The 17,437-nt window shown below is 42.4% G+C and overlaps 1 protein-coding gene across 2 annotated transcripts in view; it reads left to right on the top strand.

Moving 5' to 3' along the window:
- Window positions 1-16,323, top strand: part of LOC126395770 (spindlin-1) — an 18,713-nt gene extending 2,390 nt beyond the window's left edge. Inside the window, exons 1-8 of one of the 2 annotated variants that reach the window (XM_050053484.1) lie at window positions 6,991-7,283; window positions 7,753-7,841; window positions 8,170-8,276; window positions 8,556-8,604; window positions 8,817-8,952; window positions 9,197-9,314; window positions 9,423-9,656; window positions 11,123-16,323. In XM_050053484.1, the coding sequence (XP_049909441.1) occupies window positions 8,237-8,276; window positions 8,556-8,604; window positions 8,817-8,952; window positions 9,197-9,314; window positions 9,423-9,656; window positions 11,123-11,322 (777 nt within the window). In that variant the 5' untranslated portion in view covers window positions 6,991-7,283; window positions 7,753-7,841; window positions 8,170-8,236 and the 3' untranslated portion in view covers window positions 11,323-16,323. Of the gene's footprint in view, window positions 1-6,990; window positions 7,284-7,752; window positions 7,842-8,169; window positions 8,277-8,555; window positions 8,605-8,816; window positions 8,953-9,196; window positions 9,315-9,422; window positions 9,657-11,122 lie in introns of those variants that run through there. The other variant, XM_050053483.1, reaches the window with a different exon arrangement.
- Window positions 16,324-17,437: the final 1,114 nt, after the last annotated feature.

Here is a 17,437-nt window from a genome sequence, read left to right on the forward strand (position 1 = left end):
CCCTCAATACTGAACCAATTTTAGAACGAGTTGTACCTATGAATCATACGCACACATACACATGGGGAAATAGGGCCCAGGTTGAAAAATACCGAGGTTATCCTTTAAGGGTGACAAGTGCAACCAATTTTATCATGAGGAAATCTTAACTAGGACTTTAAGGAAAATCTTAACTTAAGGTGTTTCGTGCAGCTGCCCCCAGGTTTTTCCTGGACAGTAGCACGATCACTTTCTGCTTCCTCAAAATAGCGATGCGCCTGACCACACCTCGTTTAAAGACCTAGTCTTACGGGGGCACAGATGGGCACAAGTACTGTCAAGTGCGTTGGTGTGAGACCAGCAGTGACAGTTGTGCGCCGCTTTGCGCCTGTACTAAGATCAGGAACTTAAAGTACTAGAACTAGTCTCTGAAAACACATGTGAGGAAAACTGGAGCTTTGTTGAATCACAGAGCTGAAGTCTGAACAGTTTGGGCAGTGCTTGATACAATCCAGATGTTTTGGGGGCGACCAGAGGGAAACGTTCAGCGTGTGATAGATTTCTCAGTCTGGAGTTCCTTACAGTACCAGTACTCTGTGTGTGTGTGTGTGTGTGTGTGTGTGTGTGTGTGTGTGTGTGTGTGTGTGTGTTTTCGCTCTCAGTTTCGGACTGAGCTCCACCTCTCTAGTTTCACTACACTGAGGTTATGTTTTGGACAGAATGAGTCGTTGCTGTCCAGCATCGCTCTGCCTCTCATGACAACAGATGACTAATCGTGTGTTGCCCGGGGCAACAGAAGGGAAATCACCACGAGCTGCAGCCAAATGCTGCAAAATGTCTCTTTGTGTTTCTGGTAGGTTAGTTTCCTCTGCAGGTGAGCAGCTGTGAGCAGCAGTGTGTTGCAGTTTAAACATCTGTACTGATGAAGCTGTTCGTCAGCAGCCCTGATGATCGTCAGAATAGAGCACGCATTGGTTGTTTTATTGACATGAGGGGGTGATGTTCGTTCCTTAAATGTGCAAATCAAAAGTCTACAAAGTGCTGTAGATGACATGTTTTTCAGTATTGAAGATAATGTTCTTGATGAATTGTTGGGTCTGTAAATTGTCAGGATGTGGTGAAAAAGGCCCATCACAATTAGAGCTTTGATCAGACCCAAAAAATCAGACCCAACGCTACTTAAACCCGCAGTTTCTGTCCAAGCTCCACCTGAGCCTGAACCACGGCAGCAGTTTTGGGCCCGAGCTTGACTCAGTGACCCAAGTGTCCACTAGGGGCTGGTGATATCGCACTAAAATAACATCACAATATTTTGCTGTATTTTTACGATGACGATATTGTTGACGATATGACAAATGAGTAAAAAAGAAATAGTTATACAGTTTGCTTACGTGGAGGAACTCTGGGGAAGCGCAAGAGCGTCTAGAAGTTTCGCTTCTCTTGTACTGTGAAAAAGAAGGAGAAACTGGTGCCGTCGTGGAGTGAAGACGAGTCGGTCTTTATGCCTGTGGATATTATCATTTATCCAGGTCATAGTTGTCTCAAGGCAATTGAATCGAACGCAACTGGACTTAGTTTTATCTTAGAAGATGTTTCACCTCTTATCCAAGAGGCTTCATCAGTTCATGCTTGTCAGACTAGGCTGGAACTAGTCTGACAAACTGGTGTGGAAAAACCCAGGTATTTAACCTCTGAGGAGGTCTTCACAAGGCCAATGATGTCATCGGTTCGTCAGTGCTCCAATGGTGTGTCAACAACAGTCATGAAACTCCTGCTGCAACGGTGGTCGTTGGAGTCCTTAGAGTCACATGAGGCCATTTGTGAACGACCATTGTTTTTAGAGGTTAAGATGTTAAATCTCCTGGGCAAGGATGAAAGGACAGCGTTATAGGTGGGGGATAGGTGGTTCCGCAGACCTCCTCCTCTATTAAGAGATGAGTCGGTCTTTAGTTCAGCGGGTATCTGATCTACCAGCTGGCACTTATTTTAGTGAGACAACTTAGTTCTTGAAATGGTTTGCCTCTCATTCCCACAGTTTCCTCCCACTAAAATAGCCTAGCGAACCAAGGGAGGCTAGTAGCGAGCTGAGGCGACAAAATCCAAAATGTAAAGTTTGTACGCCAACACAGTCTATCTTCATGGATTCTACTGATGCCGAATTGACAAGGACACTGTCGACATATGAAGCCTTTTATCTTGTGTTTCTAGAGTTATGTGTTTTTGCAGACATGTAAGGAATTCTTAATATGTCATAATTCTTAAAGGGAGTTTGGTGTAAGATTTTCGATTAGGAATCTAGTTGTAGTCTTGCAAGTAGTGACCCTACAAGAACCCCAGTCTTTGTAAAATCTTATATTGTGTGACTAAAAGCTCACATTGTTTTTAGATTTGAGGGGATGTCAGACTTCACTCTTCTAAAAGTAAGAGTTCAAAGTCTTCTAGTGGACGGTAGGCATAAAGTGCGGATATAAGTTGACGCTAATTTGCTTTTTTTGTTGATCAATCGTCGGATTGTCTCAGCACAGAACATAGAGCTGGCAAATGTTTCTGTTCAAAATAATTAGCATCTTTTAGAGTTTAGCATCCCGTCTTGAAGGTCCCAACGAAGCGTCCGGTTTCTGGTGGTGGTTTTATTATGTACGACTCGAGGCTTCAGATTGAGTTTGGTGATTTTCAAATGTAATTTATGTAGAAATGTCTCTGTTCTGCTGCGTCCTCTGTGTTCTGTCTCCAGCTGTTTCACTGAAGTAGCCTGGTGACTTTAAAGTCAGTAATGAAAGAAAGAAAGCAAAAACAGAGCTTCCTGTCTGCGTACGGCTGTTAAATGTGGCTGTATATCTGTCGGGTTCAGTCAGGGTGGATCTTGAAGATGTGGCCCCAGTGTGTCTGTTGATCGTCACCAAAATACTTGTAGAATAGTTTTTCCCACAAACTTGTTTTTGTTTTAATTTTAACAGTTGTTGACGACTCTTAATTTGTAATGTTCTCAGTTTTCTTTACATTGAAGCTGCTGGTTGGAGGATGTTATTTGGTGAAAGGTCCTGAGCAGAGCAGACAGCGTAGAGGACAGTGAGCAGTTAGAGGGTCACATGTTACATAACACCCTGCCTGCAGATAAATAATACACTGCCGGCCGTCCTCACAAGCTCCACTGATCAATAATTGAAGTCTCATGTTCAGGACATGGAATCTTTTGCAGGCTGAACTTACGCTGCTCCGTTTGTGCCAATGGCAATCCACAGTTTTAGTTAGTGCTTTCAGTTTTCACAGTACAGTCTCAGATAAAACAAAATATAAAGGGTTCCCACGGTCATGGAGAACCTGGAAAAGTCATGCAATTTTGTTGTGAGAATGAAATTTTCACAGTAATCTTCTGTGAATAATCTTCCATGTAATGTAACATAATGGCAGACTTATTTTCTGTAGCTCTCAACATCACAAACTGTACATCTAATACTCGTCATGGATGTTTCTCCATTTTCTCCCGGCGTTCCTTCTCTCGCTTCATGTATGCCAGCTAGCTGAAGTTAAGTTTGAATAGAGTTTTAATACGATATGTTTGAAAAATACTGCGGAAATAGGGCAAGAAATAAAAAAAAATTCATGGGTCCTTGAAAATTCATGTTTTTTAAAGTTTGTCCATGAGAATATGTGGGAACCTTGAATATATCTGGTGAATTCAGGGCAAGATTTTGATGTCAACTTTATATGTATGTACTGAATATGTATATGCACTATGTCAGTGTAATGTCTGACTTCATACTAAGCCAGGATGCATCGTGTATAACCATCTCTGCACGGCTGAAAGGAAGTAACACCCAGCACATCAGATAAAAACACTTTAAGGGTTATTTCTAGATTTTGAAGTTGGCTTGTATGAGGAGTTTGTATATAGTCAGTGTATTATCTTCAGTAGATGATGGTAATTGTGGTCCCAGTTTGGAGAAGCAGACTGAGTCCCACCAGGGAAGCTCAGCATTACATTGCAGTGGACGGTGGTCAATATCAAAGCAAATTTTAGCTGCCTTAACCTTTTGAAACCTGGAGCGACGTCACTTTTGCTGTGATGCTTTCAGAAACCTTTCGCAAGTATTTGAACCTCTGAACCCTGAGCAAACTGGTGCAATTTCCTCTCAAAAACCTGGAGGGAAAAGGTGATGAGCAATGATGATTGTTTTTAATTTTCTCTTTTTGTAACTTTTTTTTTCATTTCTCTTCCGTTTCCGTTTCCGTTTTGCTGGCAAGCTGTGAGCGTTTAGACACACACAGCTGGATTGGCAAGTTGATGAGCGTTTAGACACACACAGCTGGATTGGCAAGTTGATCCGAGGTGCCCAATTTTCCGCCTTGTAGGGTAGACATATTGACGGAACCCTGTTGAAGACTTGTGGGACGAGCTGTTGATGACGCCACACGTGCGAGCCACTGGCGGTGGATAAACAGGAAACAGCTGATAGCAGGAATTAGCGAGCAGCTAGTAGCAAGAGGGAAACACAAACCCGACAGACACTGNAAAAGTAGGTAGGCGGCATTTTGCTGCACTCCCCGATTTTGCTTTTATACTGCCAATGCTGAAAAAAGACTGATTGGGCTTTCCTGCAAATTTGCACAACTCCTGTTTAAAAGGGGCTGTTGCCTTCTTCACATGTTTTTGAAAGACACCAAGCTAACTTGTTCAGGTTTCAAAGGGTTAAAAGAGGCCCAAAGATTTTTTTTACCGCATTACCTCGCTGTCAGACAGCCCTTTTCTTTGGCACTACATTTTCACAACCACAAAACTTAAGTATAACTGTATTACTCTGCAGCTCAACTGTTTGGGTCGGAAAGTGCTGTTGCGAGATCATCAGATGTAAAAGAAACGTAACTTTTGTAAATACCAATATTTCAAACATGGTGTGTGCCTGTGTTTTTCCACGCTGTTAAAACAAAGTAAAGCCCTGCTCACTACATAATACGGAAGTTTTACGTTTGAGAAAATGTAGTGCCAAAAAAAAAGGGCTGTCTGACGGCGAGGTAAAGCGGTGAAAAAAATCCTTAATGTTGCATCCACTTAGACCGATATTGACTTTTTTAGGTGGGCCTCTTTTAATGTGGCAAAAATACGTTTGGATATCAACCCCTGTGCACACCAATGTAATGCTGAGCTTCCCTGGTGGGACTCCTGCCTGCTTTTCCAAACTGGGGTGTGCTGACCTTCATCTACTGAAGATAATACACTGACTATATATAAGCACCTCATACAAGCCAACTTTAAAAATCCCAAAATAACCCTTTAATGAATGATGAAACATTTAGTAACATCATAAACACATGAATCATACACATACTGTCTGGCATATTTTTATTAAGTGTGAATTTTTTGAATTTCTGCGCACATTTTGGGGCTTCACACGCAGTCAGGAGGAACATCAGGAGGAGCTGTTGGTTGTTAGTTATGAACTGAACTGACGTGTTACACGAAGCTGCTGTGAGGAATAAATTAAGGAGGGTCTGATTCCTGCTGAGTGATGAGGCCTGCAGTCAGAGTTCAGGGCAGAATGCAGAGGCAGGCAGACAGGTGACATGTCGCCCCCTGCTGTTCACAACCAGAGGAATTCAAGGGATGTTATTTTTTTCTAGGGCTGTCAACTGTGTTCTTCCTCAGTGTTCTGAGTGTCTTGGTCGCTCAGCTGTAGTAGTATGATGACAGATGGTCGAATATGAGCTGATTAAAATGGAAGGAGTCTCTGTCTGTCTGTCCTCTGATTTTCTCGACAGCCTTTTACCTGATTGACTTCACACTTGGCAGGTGAATTTCTGAGGATCCAAGGAAGTGCAGTGTCGAGTGAGAGCTCTTCAGATGATGTTAGGGGGCCCTTATTTACTGTTACACAGCCGAACGGCACCCTGGGTACACCTCATTCATTCAAGAACAGATGAAGACCAACACCCAAGAAACAGCACTGGGCTTTGAAGCCAATTTGACATGTGGACATTACAATGTCTGGGTCCGTCACGTGAGGCCATTTGGCCCCAAAAGACTTTTACCCATGGACTTAAACATCTACTTACATTGTGAAAGAGACGTCTGTAAATTTTTGTGAGCATTATTTGATTTGATTCTTTAAGAAATACATAACATCCCTGACCCAAGGAAAGAAGGATGGGGAGCACGTTGCTTCCAATTCAGAAGGATCAAACGTCTCGCCAGGAGAGTAGTGAAAGCTATAACCACGTGGGCTTTATTTGGTAAGATAACACGGGATTCTTTCAAAGTTGGGTTGGGGTCCAATTGGGTTTCATACATCTTGCTAAAGGCTTTAAAAATACTTATCCAGAAGGTGGAGAGGTTTGGACATAACCAAAACACATGCATTAACTCTGCTGGCTGGCCTCTACATCGAGGGCATAACGGTCCAACATTCGGATAGAACTTTGCCAGTCTAGCGTTAGTAAGATGAGCTCTACGTAGCACTTTCAGTTGTGTTATGCTATGTTTAGCAAATGTGGATGATGCAGGTATGTATCTAGGGCAAAACCAGAGGTTAGCTGCTTGGCAGGCGGGATTCTCTTGTACGCCCGCTCTAGGGGCCCAACGATGCGGAAGCAGAGCAGAGGATCTGGGCGATTATACACATGGAAGATGAAATTTTTTGGCGTCATGCGCCACTGAGCAACTTTCAGTGCAATAAAAAGGGCCCCACCTCCAACGCTGTATCCAGTTCTCTTTATAGATCCATGGTGAAGAAAAACAGACCAGAAAGAGCGGTGTAACTTTCAGTATTAATGGTTTTGTTACCTGAAATAGCCTCGTCCCAAACAGTTACGGACCCAACTGTGCCATGGCAGGTGTATTGGTTAGTTGGTTGGATGAGCAGTTCTCGAGAAAGCTGCAGGCCCCACTGAACATGCTTGTTTTCATAGGCACTGCACTAGTAACTAGGGATGGGAATCGAGAACCGGTTCCTGTTAAGAACTGGTTCCAACTGGTCCAATTCATCGACATCATTAGCCTTTATACTTAACGATTCCCTTATCGATTCTTTTCATTACGCCAAATCTATGCTCGTCAGTCAGCAGCCCGTTCAACAACAAAGAAGACGTAATGGCGGAGAGACAGAAGTGGTCAAGGCCGTAGCTTCACTTCATGCTGTTGTTAGCCTCCCTGGAGCTGCTAGCCCACTGTGGAGCCTCGCGCATCCCCGCTCCAGGTGGACGGCGGGTGGGGCGCTGTTGTTGTTAGCCTCCCTGGAGCTGCTAGCCGACTGTGGAGCTTCGGCGTATCCCCACTCCTGCTGTCGGATTTCATGGGAATGCCAAGGATGGTAAGATGAGGGCAGTTGAGTTGATTTGCACACTATTTGTTGTTATAATATGCTAGCTGCGTTAGCTGCCTCACCTGAGTTAGCTCCACTAGCTGCGTTAGCTGCCTCACCTGAGTTAGCTGCACTAGCTGCGTGGTGTTGACACACTCAGGCTGGGGATGCTTTTTTTCAAATCTTTCTCATCATCTTTCTAAAATAGACCATGGCTTTAAGATTCATAATAAAACGTTATGAAAGCAGATGTCTTGGGTTACAAACAACAGGAGGTGATATCATTAATTCACAGGAGGAATTGATAAGGGAATTGATAAAGAATCGGATCGATAAGCAGAATCGATAATGGCATTGATATCGATAAAATCCTATCAATTCCCATCCCTACTAGTAACTGCATTACTGTTTTATTCGTCATTTGTTTTCAGATCTTTCAACGCTGTTAAAATGTTGACTTTGTGTTCACCCGTCACAGGTTTGGTTTCTGCAGATGAGCAGCCTGAATCCTGAAAACCAGGAAAGCTGTTGAACATCTAATCAGCCCTCCTGACCACTGGAGACTGGGTAAATACTGATACACCTGCATTTATCTTTTTATTGTCTTTTATACGTGTGTAGAAAGTGCTGCTGCTGAGTTTGAGTACAGACAGACATGTTGATCCCCTGCGTTTGTACTTTACATGACATAAATTGATCTCTGTCAGCCTCTGCAGATGTTTTACAGACTGCCTGTTGTTTTTGTTGTTCCTGCTCCTCACCAGTAGATGTCAGTAAAGAATCTGATTTCAGCCCAGCAGAAGAGTGAATGGATCCAAGGACAGATTTTGGATGTGTTTTGTTGTTAGTAGTCATTTTGTTGCCCCTAACATGGGACAATGTGTTCTCTGTTTAGTCCTCAGACAGGTTTGTGTTGCAGCTGTGTGGCCGGGCAGCCTGGCTGCCTCCCTGCCTCCAGATGAATGAAGAGCACTCCAGGACACAGAGACACAGCTGATGCAGGTCAGAGGTCACTCCAGCTGCCAGTCAGTAACATTTCACCTGCTGATACTCCGTGTTCATAGGAGCTGGAAATCCCTGTCATTAGATAAAATAAAAATATGTTTGAATGTAGATGTTTGCAACAGAACTGGCGACTGTCTTTTTTTAAATCTGACAGCAGCAGTATTGGAGTCGTTAAAAGGCTAGAGGACACAAACCCAGCTCTGTTTTATCTTAGCAGGAAGTTATATTTGAATTAACAGTGTTTGATGAATGTGCTGTGATTTGTTTTCTCCTCAGGGCATGCAGGTGTTTCTGCAAATATGATGAAGAAAAAGAATCCCCATAAGTGAGTTAACACAGTCTGCAGCTCATGTTTCTTTGTTATGGCCAAAATGATCGGACTCAAATGTCCCATAAACGAGTTCATGAAATCAAAACAAGAGATACTGTTTCTTTTCCCACATTAGAGAATTTAATAGATGCAACTCAGAGTACAAACAGTTCACATAATCTGAAAGCAGATAATGTTGACTTATTTTGTTTCTTGTCTCCTTGAAGGAAACATAAGAGCAGTCTGGGTCCGACCACCAAAGTTCTGTCACAGCCACGACGCAACATCGTCGGCTGCCGGATCCAACACGTCTGGAAGGAGGGAGGAGGACACGTGATTTGGAAAGGGACAGTGCTGGACCAGGTGAGCAGAGGGTCGAGTAACTACTAACAGAGGAAGGGATTAATGGAGCCTTCCTGTAGATCAGCTGCAATGCTCTCGCCATTGGACCAATTTCAAGTATTGTTGTTTCCATTAGTCACTTAGACACAGACACATGGGAAACTAGAGTTCAGGTTGAAAAATACAGAAGAGAGCCTTTAAAGATTTGTGAAAGGAAGCACAAAAACAAAGGAAAAACAATGTTTCATATCTGTGTGTCCACCAGGTGCCAGTGAACCCGTCTCTCTATCTGATAAAGTACGATGGTTTCGACTGTGTTTATGGTCTGGAGCTTCACAAAGATGAGAGGGTTCAGGGACTGGAAGTGCTCCCTGACAGACTGGGTAAGACTATACTTATCACATATACGTTACTGTCAGCAAAACATAACATTTGAGATATTCTGACATGCAGCAAAGGTCCCCAGCTGATTTTAATTTTTCTCCCTGCAGCTAAATCCCGTCTAACGGACGTCAACCTAGCGGACACCATGATCGGTAAAGCAGTGGAGCACATGTTTGAGACGGAGGAGGGTCCAAAGGAGGAGTGGAGGGGGATGGTGCTGGCTCGGGCTCCCATCATGACCACCTGGTTCTACATCACCTACGAGAAAGACCCGGTGCTCTACATGTACCAGCTGCTGGACGACTACAAAGAGGGAGACCTCCGCATCATGCCCGACTCAAGTGAGTGAAGCACTCTTACTCAGCATTTGTTTTACTCGTTCAGCACCCTATTATGTTGCAGTCACAACAAATATATATATATATACAACTATAGGACCACCCAATGGGTGACATCACGGTGGCTATACAGTCTATGGCTAGCTCGGACCTCTTGGTTCGCTGCTAAATGCTTTGTGTTGAGGTGATATTTCAGGCTTGCGGTTCTCTGATGGTACGAATGTTACTGACTGCTGAAACTGCAGAGAACGTTGCTCCTATCAACAGTTCAGTCTGGACATTTTTTTAAATGTAAATGTTCCATTCACGGGGCCGAGCAGCGCCATCTTGTCTGCCTCCATCATGTGACAAAGACACTGTGGCCTTCAATGACACACCGGGTCAAAGGGCACCACGGAACATGATTAATCAGCATTTTTTTCTGTGATTAATTAATTGAAATTAATGCATTATTTTGACAGTCCTAATAAATATAGGCCCGTTTACACCGCAGGAACTTCGGGGTAATTTTACGGGGCCGGGGCCGTTGGTGCGTGTCTCCACCGCAGGAACCACCCCCAAAGGACAGATTTACGTAAATTTTACAGGGGCTAAACAAGTTCCTGCCTCGGAGTAGGTACTCAGAACAGCCCTGAAAAACTCCTGGGTAGGGCTTGGGGCTTACTTGGTGCTGACTGGATCTACTCAAGGCGGCATGTGACGTCAACAGAAAGCGACAAAATATGCCGCGTCGCCCCGGTCAAAATGGTCGCGCAACGATTACGTCACATCCAGAGCCCGGTAACTTTACAGGAACCTTCCTCCTACTCCGCCCTCTCAGTGGCGACACGGCGGTTGAGAGGGCCGAGCGAGAGGATGTTCCTGCAATAGTTCCTGCCCCCCAAATAGTACCAGGAACTTCTTCAATGGAAACGGGCCTTATATCGGTACCATGAGGTACCAAAGACATCAGCCAAACGTCTGTTTGGTTGTGTGTCAGCAAGATTACAGAAAAACTACCGGCCTGAATTTCATTAAACTTGGTGGAAAGCTCTAGCATGGGCCAAAGAAGAACCAGTTAAATTTGGGTGTGGACCCCAGTCATGGGGGCGGATAGACTAATTATTTTTCACTTTAGTTAAATTGTCAGTATCAGCAGGCAGCTCTTGTCTTGGATGTCTAAAACAAATATGAAGGTGGCTAAGCCGAAATGGTGGTGGCTAGCAGTGCAGTGCTAACAATAGTGCTGACAGGGCTAACAGTGTTAATGGGTGCTAGCTCACGCTTGCTGGGGCGACCTGGAGGGGAACTGGAGGGTGGGCGTTAGGCTGACATTACGAGAAAGGGCATTTGGCCTTGATGGATGTCTGTGTTCTCCGATTGTCCTTTAGTTTTCCCTGTTATACCAGAAGAGTAAACACCAGGCAGGATGGAGGACGTGTTAATACCAGTTAGTGCTAACACCTCCCCCTCTCTCTGTCTCCTTGTAGATGACAGCGTCCCGACGGAGAGGGAACCTGGCGAGGTGGTGGACAGCCTGGTGGGTAAACAGGTGGAGTACGCCAAAGAGGATGGCGGCAAACGAACGGGCATGGTGATCCACCAGGTGGAGGCTAAGCCCTCCGTCTACTTCATCAAGTTCGACGACGACTTCCTCATTTACGTCTACGACCTGGTCAAAACTTCATAAGACTTTGCGGATGCCCCTCCCGCGTGACGGAAACAAAATGCAGCACATGTTGAAGCATCTGATCCAGCGCTTGTTCTTCAGACCATCAAAGACAAAAATAAAGACTGAAGAAAAATAATTCTCACAATGGACGGATTGGGAACGATTAAGATGGAAAAAAAACAGCTTGGTGAAATTGAAGACTCATCTGTGACCATCGTAGATCCCTCAAATATATGAAAAAAGGTCATGGTTTTCATTTAAAGGTCCAAAACTTTCCAAACGCACCATAATACCCTTCTGAAAACATCAGAGGCCTCCAAAAAAAATCTGTTTTACTCTAGAAGAAATTTTCAAAAGGACACCGCCTTCTGTTGAAGCGAGACTGAGTCTTTTTAGAATCTGACCTCCTATACAAAAATTAGCCTAACTCTCAAAACCTTTCCCAAGAAACTAAACCGTCAAATTCATTTTCAGTGTCTGACACCATCCAGTGAATTTCGGTCTTGGTGATATGTGCCACAGCTAACGAGACTGGTTTTATTGAAGCTAACTCTTCTGTGCTAAAAAACAAGGAAACAAGATGAGGAAATGTGGTCACTGTCCCTGAAACGTGGTCTGGAGTTGCTGGCGGCATGAAAACATGACAAAATTGAAAGTCATCAAAGATTTCTGGCCGCAGAAAAATGAGTGGCAAAGAAGTGAAGTCCAGAGCTGGTTGTGGAAAGGGCTTCAAAAAGGAAGACGAGACGAAGGAGAATTCTCGGACTGAATAGTGTCGTTGAAGGTCCATCGTCTTCGACATCTGTCTCATGCAGCAAGGACTGGCAATTGTACGGAAGCCCATTTCTGCCAGGAAAAGAGAAACAGATGGTTAATAATAAGGCTGGACATCACTGCTGATTTCCCAATTCAATTCGATTCAATAATGATTCCATTAGGTCGATTCATTACAATAATGCAGATGCCTTCTCCAGTGTTGTTTGTTTCAGATCCGATGTTTTGCAAATTGCCCATCTTGGTGATGTCTTGTTAAATGGTTTCCAAGTCTTGTGGTACTTCCACAACTATATTTCGTCGCAATTTTGCACATCTTACGTACGGCTTTTGTCCAGCTCTTCTTTGTCTTCATTAAATCCGAAATGCAACCAGACATCTGCCTTTAGGCTCAGTGGTGCCGTCAATGGAGCAGGTCCCGGCATGTATTGATTCAGCTGAGGTTCAGTAGTCCCTTTTATAGTCAGATCTCTTGGGGTGAAGAACCAAAAGCTAATAAGACCAATCAGGTGAAAGGTCATGGATCCACTGGAAAAGTCATATATGAAAAGATCGATCTTGGGAGTTTATGAATCAATCTGGATCATTCAATTGAAGATTGATGTGAATCAGAGAGATTTTTTTTTCCCAACCCAGTTGGAGTTAGTTAGACAATTAGAAATTGGAATTTGATTTGGTAAAGGAATAAAAACAAAACTAGTCAGTCACTAGCAAGACAAAATTATGACATGCTAATTCAAACGTATGATTTTCCAAATCAAAATTATGATATACCAAGTAATTTTAACATATTGTCTGCTAATTTAATATTGTTTTCACTAATTAGAACTCATAATTTGATTTGGTATATGAATAAAAAAAATAGACACCAAATTAAATGGTACTTTGTCAAAATGGATATTCTTAATCAAAATTGAGACATACCGAGTAATTTTTACTTGCCATCTCCGAATTTGACATAATTTTAAGTAATTATAATTATAAGTCATAATTTGATTTTGTGAATCAAAGTTTTTAATTTTGATTTACTATATCATCATTTTTACTAAATATTTGGCTAAAAATCTCAAGTTTTACTTGGTCAACAATTTTTTTTATTTTGTTTTAAAAATTTTTTTTTTTTTTTCAGCAATTATTATCTCATAACTGATGTGCTTGATTTACCACGAGAATCTTAATGTTTCTCGACACTTTACATGCCATCTTTTTTTTTTCTTGGCTGAAATGGGATTCTATAAAACTGAGATCCATAGGACAGGAGACCACACACACTGGTCCCAGTTTAACATCAGTGCTGGACTTGACACTTTCTGAAGCCTTGGAGAAAAAAAAAACAATCACAGACACACAGAGACACTTTGGAAATATCCCCAAACTTAATTTATGGCCCTTTTGTTTAAATGAAGGTTGATTGAAGAGACGGGATCTGTTGCGGTTGTTGTACAGAACAAAAGACAGGTTTCTTCATCATATAGCGCGCTTCTTACACAGGCTCCATCTCACCGACTTCAGCTGAATATTCATGAAGAGTTTCAACAAATCCTGATTTTAAAAAAAAAAAAGATGGGGGCTTTTTTCTTTCTTTTTGCTTTTACAATTGCCAAAACCCCTTCCTGTTGTGAAGTTGTTTGGTGTTAAAGACGATCGGACAGCTTTTTCTTGTGATTTCACTGAAGCCTTTGGATTTGCTTTCGTGTTGTCTTTTCTAAGTCGTCGACGAAGGAGTTAAAAGGACAGAGGAACGACACTGAAACTTGGCCAAAGCCCTTTCTGTCCTTGGCAGTTTGTTTTAATGTTAAAAACCTTGTTATGGACAGACAAACTGGATCTGAGGTTTATCGGGCCCTTCTGCCTCCGTTTGAACTTCACAGTGGTGGATTCTTAATGTCAAAATTTGTGGATTTAAGGACTGGAAAACATGATTCAATGCACCTTAAATCTTGGGGGATGAGAAGAAGAATATTCCCTGGACAGTTTGTGAACGTGTCGGACTTAAATTGTCACCAGAATCTACAAGATAAAAACAAATCTACTGTAGTGATACAGTGATATTTCTAAGGCGTCAGTGGCGCCAGTTCACATCCATGTCTCTGTTGAGGAAATTATTACTGAAACAAAAGTATCCCAGTTTGTATTTACACACAAACCAAAAGATTCTGGACTCCTGGTGGTGCAGATCCGCTGCTCTCCTGGCCGTCTGAACAAGTTTCTGTCGGACGTCCACGAGACGATCTGGTCTGTTCCACAGCATGTATGCAGTAAGAGAGGACAGTGGTGTTTAGTATATATGAAGAGATTAACAAGTGAAGGGTTAAATTTCCTTTTATACAAATGTACATTTTATTTTATTTGGATTTACTCAAGACTGAAGGTTTTCTATAACCACGTTCTGTACTAGTTGGAAGTATTTGAGCTAAATTTGCAGTTTGACAGTTAGAATGGAGCTGTTTTAAATTGATATCCCACATAAAGTTGCAACCAGCTGTATTTGTAGAGCAGAAAATAATCCCGGAAAAGCCTTTAATCAAAACAAATAACATCAAACACAAGGCAGTTTGACGGCTTGTTGGTTCATTAAAGGAGACTTGTGTTTTTCTTCATGTTAGGTACGTTTGCATCTGTTATTTGTGCCGGAAAACAAGGCAATATTTAAAAAAAATTCCATTTACTGTAAAACTAAGACGTCAGTTTTTGGTGTTGAACAAAATTGTCCACTGGTAAATGTTCAGTCTTTTTATTTTTCTTCTGAAAACTGAGTAAAGAAACCAGTAAAGGTCAATGAGCCATGCATGATATCCTTAAAGGGTAACTTTGGTATTTTTCAACCTGAATATTTTCCCATGTTTAATGGGAACAGCAATTTTGAAAATGGTCCAGTAGCAAGAGCCTTGCAGTTGGTAGCAGCGAAACAGTGAATCCACATCCACTAAAAGTGTTTGTTTTTGTCACTGACAGGCTCAGATTATTTTCTTAGTGTCTGACAACATTATGGAAAGGATCCCTACAGAGATAGCTATTTTCTATTAAAGAGTCAGATCCTTTTTGTTTAACCACTAACAGCCTTGAAATCCCCATCATCAAACCCACCAGACTCCATTTAAATAAATTGTAATTTTAGCGTTTTCGGTGCCAGAATATTTTCACATCTAACTGGGTGAATTAATCGTTAAATAAACCCTTAACTGCTCAGTTGAAATACAAGCAGAGTTAGTGATTATTGGAAACATGGAAAGATGAACCAAGAAGAAAAAAGCAGAAGCTGTTGAGCACTGTGAAGTTATGTCCACTAAAAGTGGTTGTTTTTGTCACTGACAGGCTCAGATTATTGTTAAGTGTCTGACAACATTATGAAAGGATCCCTACAGAGATAGAGCTTTGTATTAAAGAGTAAGATCCTTTTTGTTTAACCAGAAACAGCCCCAAAGTCGCAATCTTCAAACCCACCAGACTCCATTTAAATAAACAGTAATTTTAGTGTGTATAGAGGCAGCATGTTGTCACATCTAACTGGGTGAATTAACAAAGACGTCTATCTCTGTAGGGATCCTTTCCATAATGTTGTCAGACACATAGAATAGAACAATCTGAGCCTGTCAGTGACAAGAACAAACACTTTAAGTGGACGAACACTGATGGTGCGAACATGCCCAGAGTGGTTACATTGCAGCCTGTTTTCCTGCTCCACTACTGGAGCAGTTTAAAAATGTGTTGCTCCCATTTGTCACAGACACAAAATCATGCACAAAAAGGGTCCAGGTTAGAAAAATACTGACGTTACCCTTTAATCAATCAGACATCTCGGCTGACTCGCTGTACAGAACAGAGTAACGCATGAAAAACCTTCAGTCTGTGTACTTCCTGTGATGTAGTTAGTTGCCGAGGCAGATTACAGCTCTTATTATAACCGCACTAAAAAAAACTAAAAAAAACTAAAAAAAAAAAAAAGACAGACTCTCTCAGAGATCTGTAGGTTTCTGCACTTCTATATCTCTTTTTGTTTTTCATTAAAGAGAAGTATGATTGTGATCATCTCAACAGGCACTATTTTTTAATTTAACGAGATAACGCGTCGTCACTAAGACTTGTTTCGCAGCCGGGTTATGTCCAATTCAGTCAGTTAATTTCAGTTTGTTGTTAATGTTGGAATGACATGGGCCTTCTATCATCCTTCTGCCTTGTATTATTTTTGTTTTTGTATGTTTTAAAATGTATGTTAATAATTTTTATTGTTGATGGAAAACCTGACACGGCGTGCTTTGCTTTCTTTCCAGTGTGGCCTGAGTGATTCATTCAACTTCCTGTTTGGCTGTATGTTCAAAACTGAAGGGATAGTTCACCCCAAAATCAAAAGCACATATTTTCCTCTTACCTGTAGTGCTGTTCATCAGCCTAGATAGTTTTGGTGTGAGTTGCAGAGTGTTGGAGATATCAGCTGTAGAGATGTCTGCCTTCTCTCAGCTCGTTTGTGCTCAAAGCGCCAAAAAAATACATTTGAAAAACATCAGTGTCCCTTTCCAGAAATCATGACCTGGTTACTCAAGATAATCCACAGACCTTGTTGTGAGCAGTTTCATGTAGGATCTATTTTCTTTCCTCTGAACTACACCCACCAACTGTATCACTGCACAGGAGGAAGTGTGCATCTACTCATGGACGAGAGGCTCCATCATGACAGCACGATATTTAAACATTAATGGCGTCCCTCTCAGCTGAGCTGTAAAATTAGCTAGCCCAGTTGTGCTAAGTGAGTTAACAGTAGATGCACACTTCCTTCTTCCAGAGGTCACACTGCGATGATCACAACTGTCTTCAGACCTTTTTGCACTGAGGTCATGCTGCAAGGCCGCAACAAGAAGAACATATACTTTATTCACTCCCAAGGAGAAATTCAATTTGTTTCACGCTCTTGTCATATTCACACGCCTGAAATACACACACATGCACAAACAGGACCTACACATGCATTAAATGGAGGGATGTCAGAGTGAGGGGGCTGCCTTGGACAGGCGCCACGAGCAGTTAGAGGTTCGGTGCCTTGCTCAGGAGGCAAACTGCCGCCTCCCCAGGTACCAGTCCAAGCCCTGTGGGCAGTCCAATTTGGAACATTTTCTGCCGCTTTTCTTCTTCTTTGAGTTAGCTGCTAACAGCTACTTTTTAAATCTCACATGGTGGGTCTCACACTTAACACGTCGTCAAAACATCACACCCATGCTGCCCATGGTCCCGTCCTAACAGCTGTCCCTTACTGTTTGGCACCGTTACTGCCTACCCTGGAAATCCAGAGTTCTCACGAGAGCACAATTTGAATTTGCTCAGCGAGTCACTCTGGCAATCAGTAATGATGCTCATTACCCATGCC

The sequence above is a fragment of the Epinephelus moara genome, chromosome 9 (assembly GCF_006386435.1).
Source record: "Epinephelus moara isolate mb chromosome 9, YSFRI_EMoa_1.0, whole genome shotgun sequence".
Taxonomy (NCBI): domain Eukaryota; kingdom Metazoa; phylum Chordata; class Actinopteri; order Perciformes; family Serranidae; genus Epinephelus; species Epinephelus moara.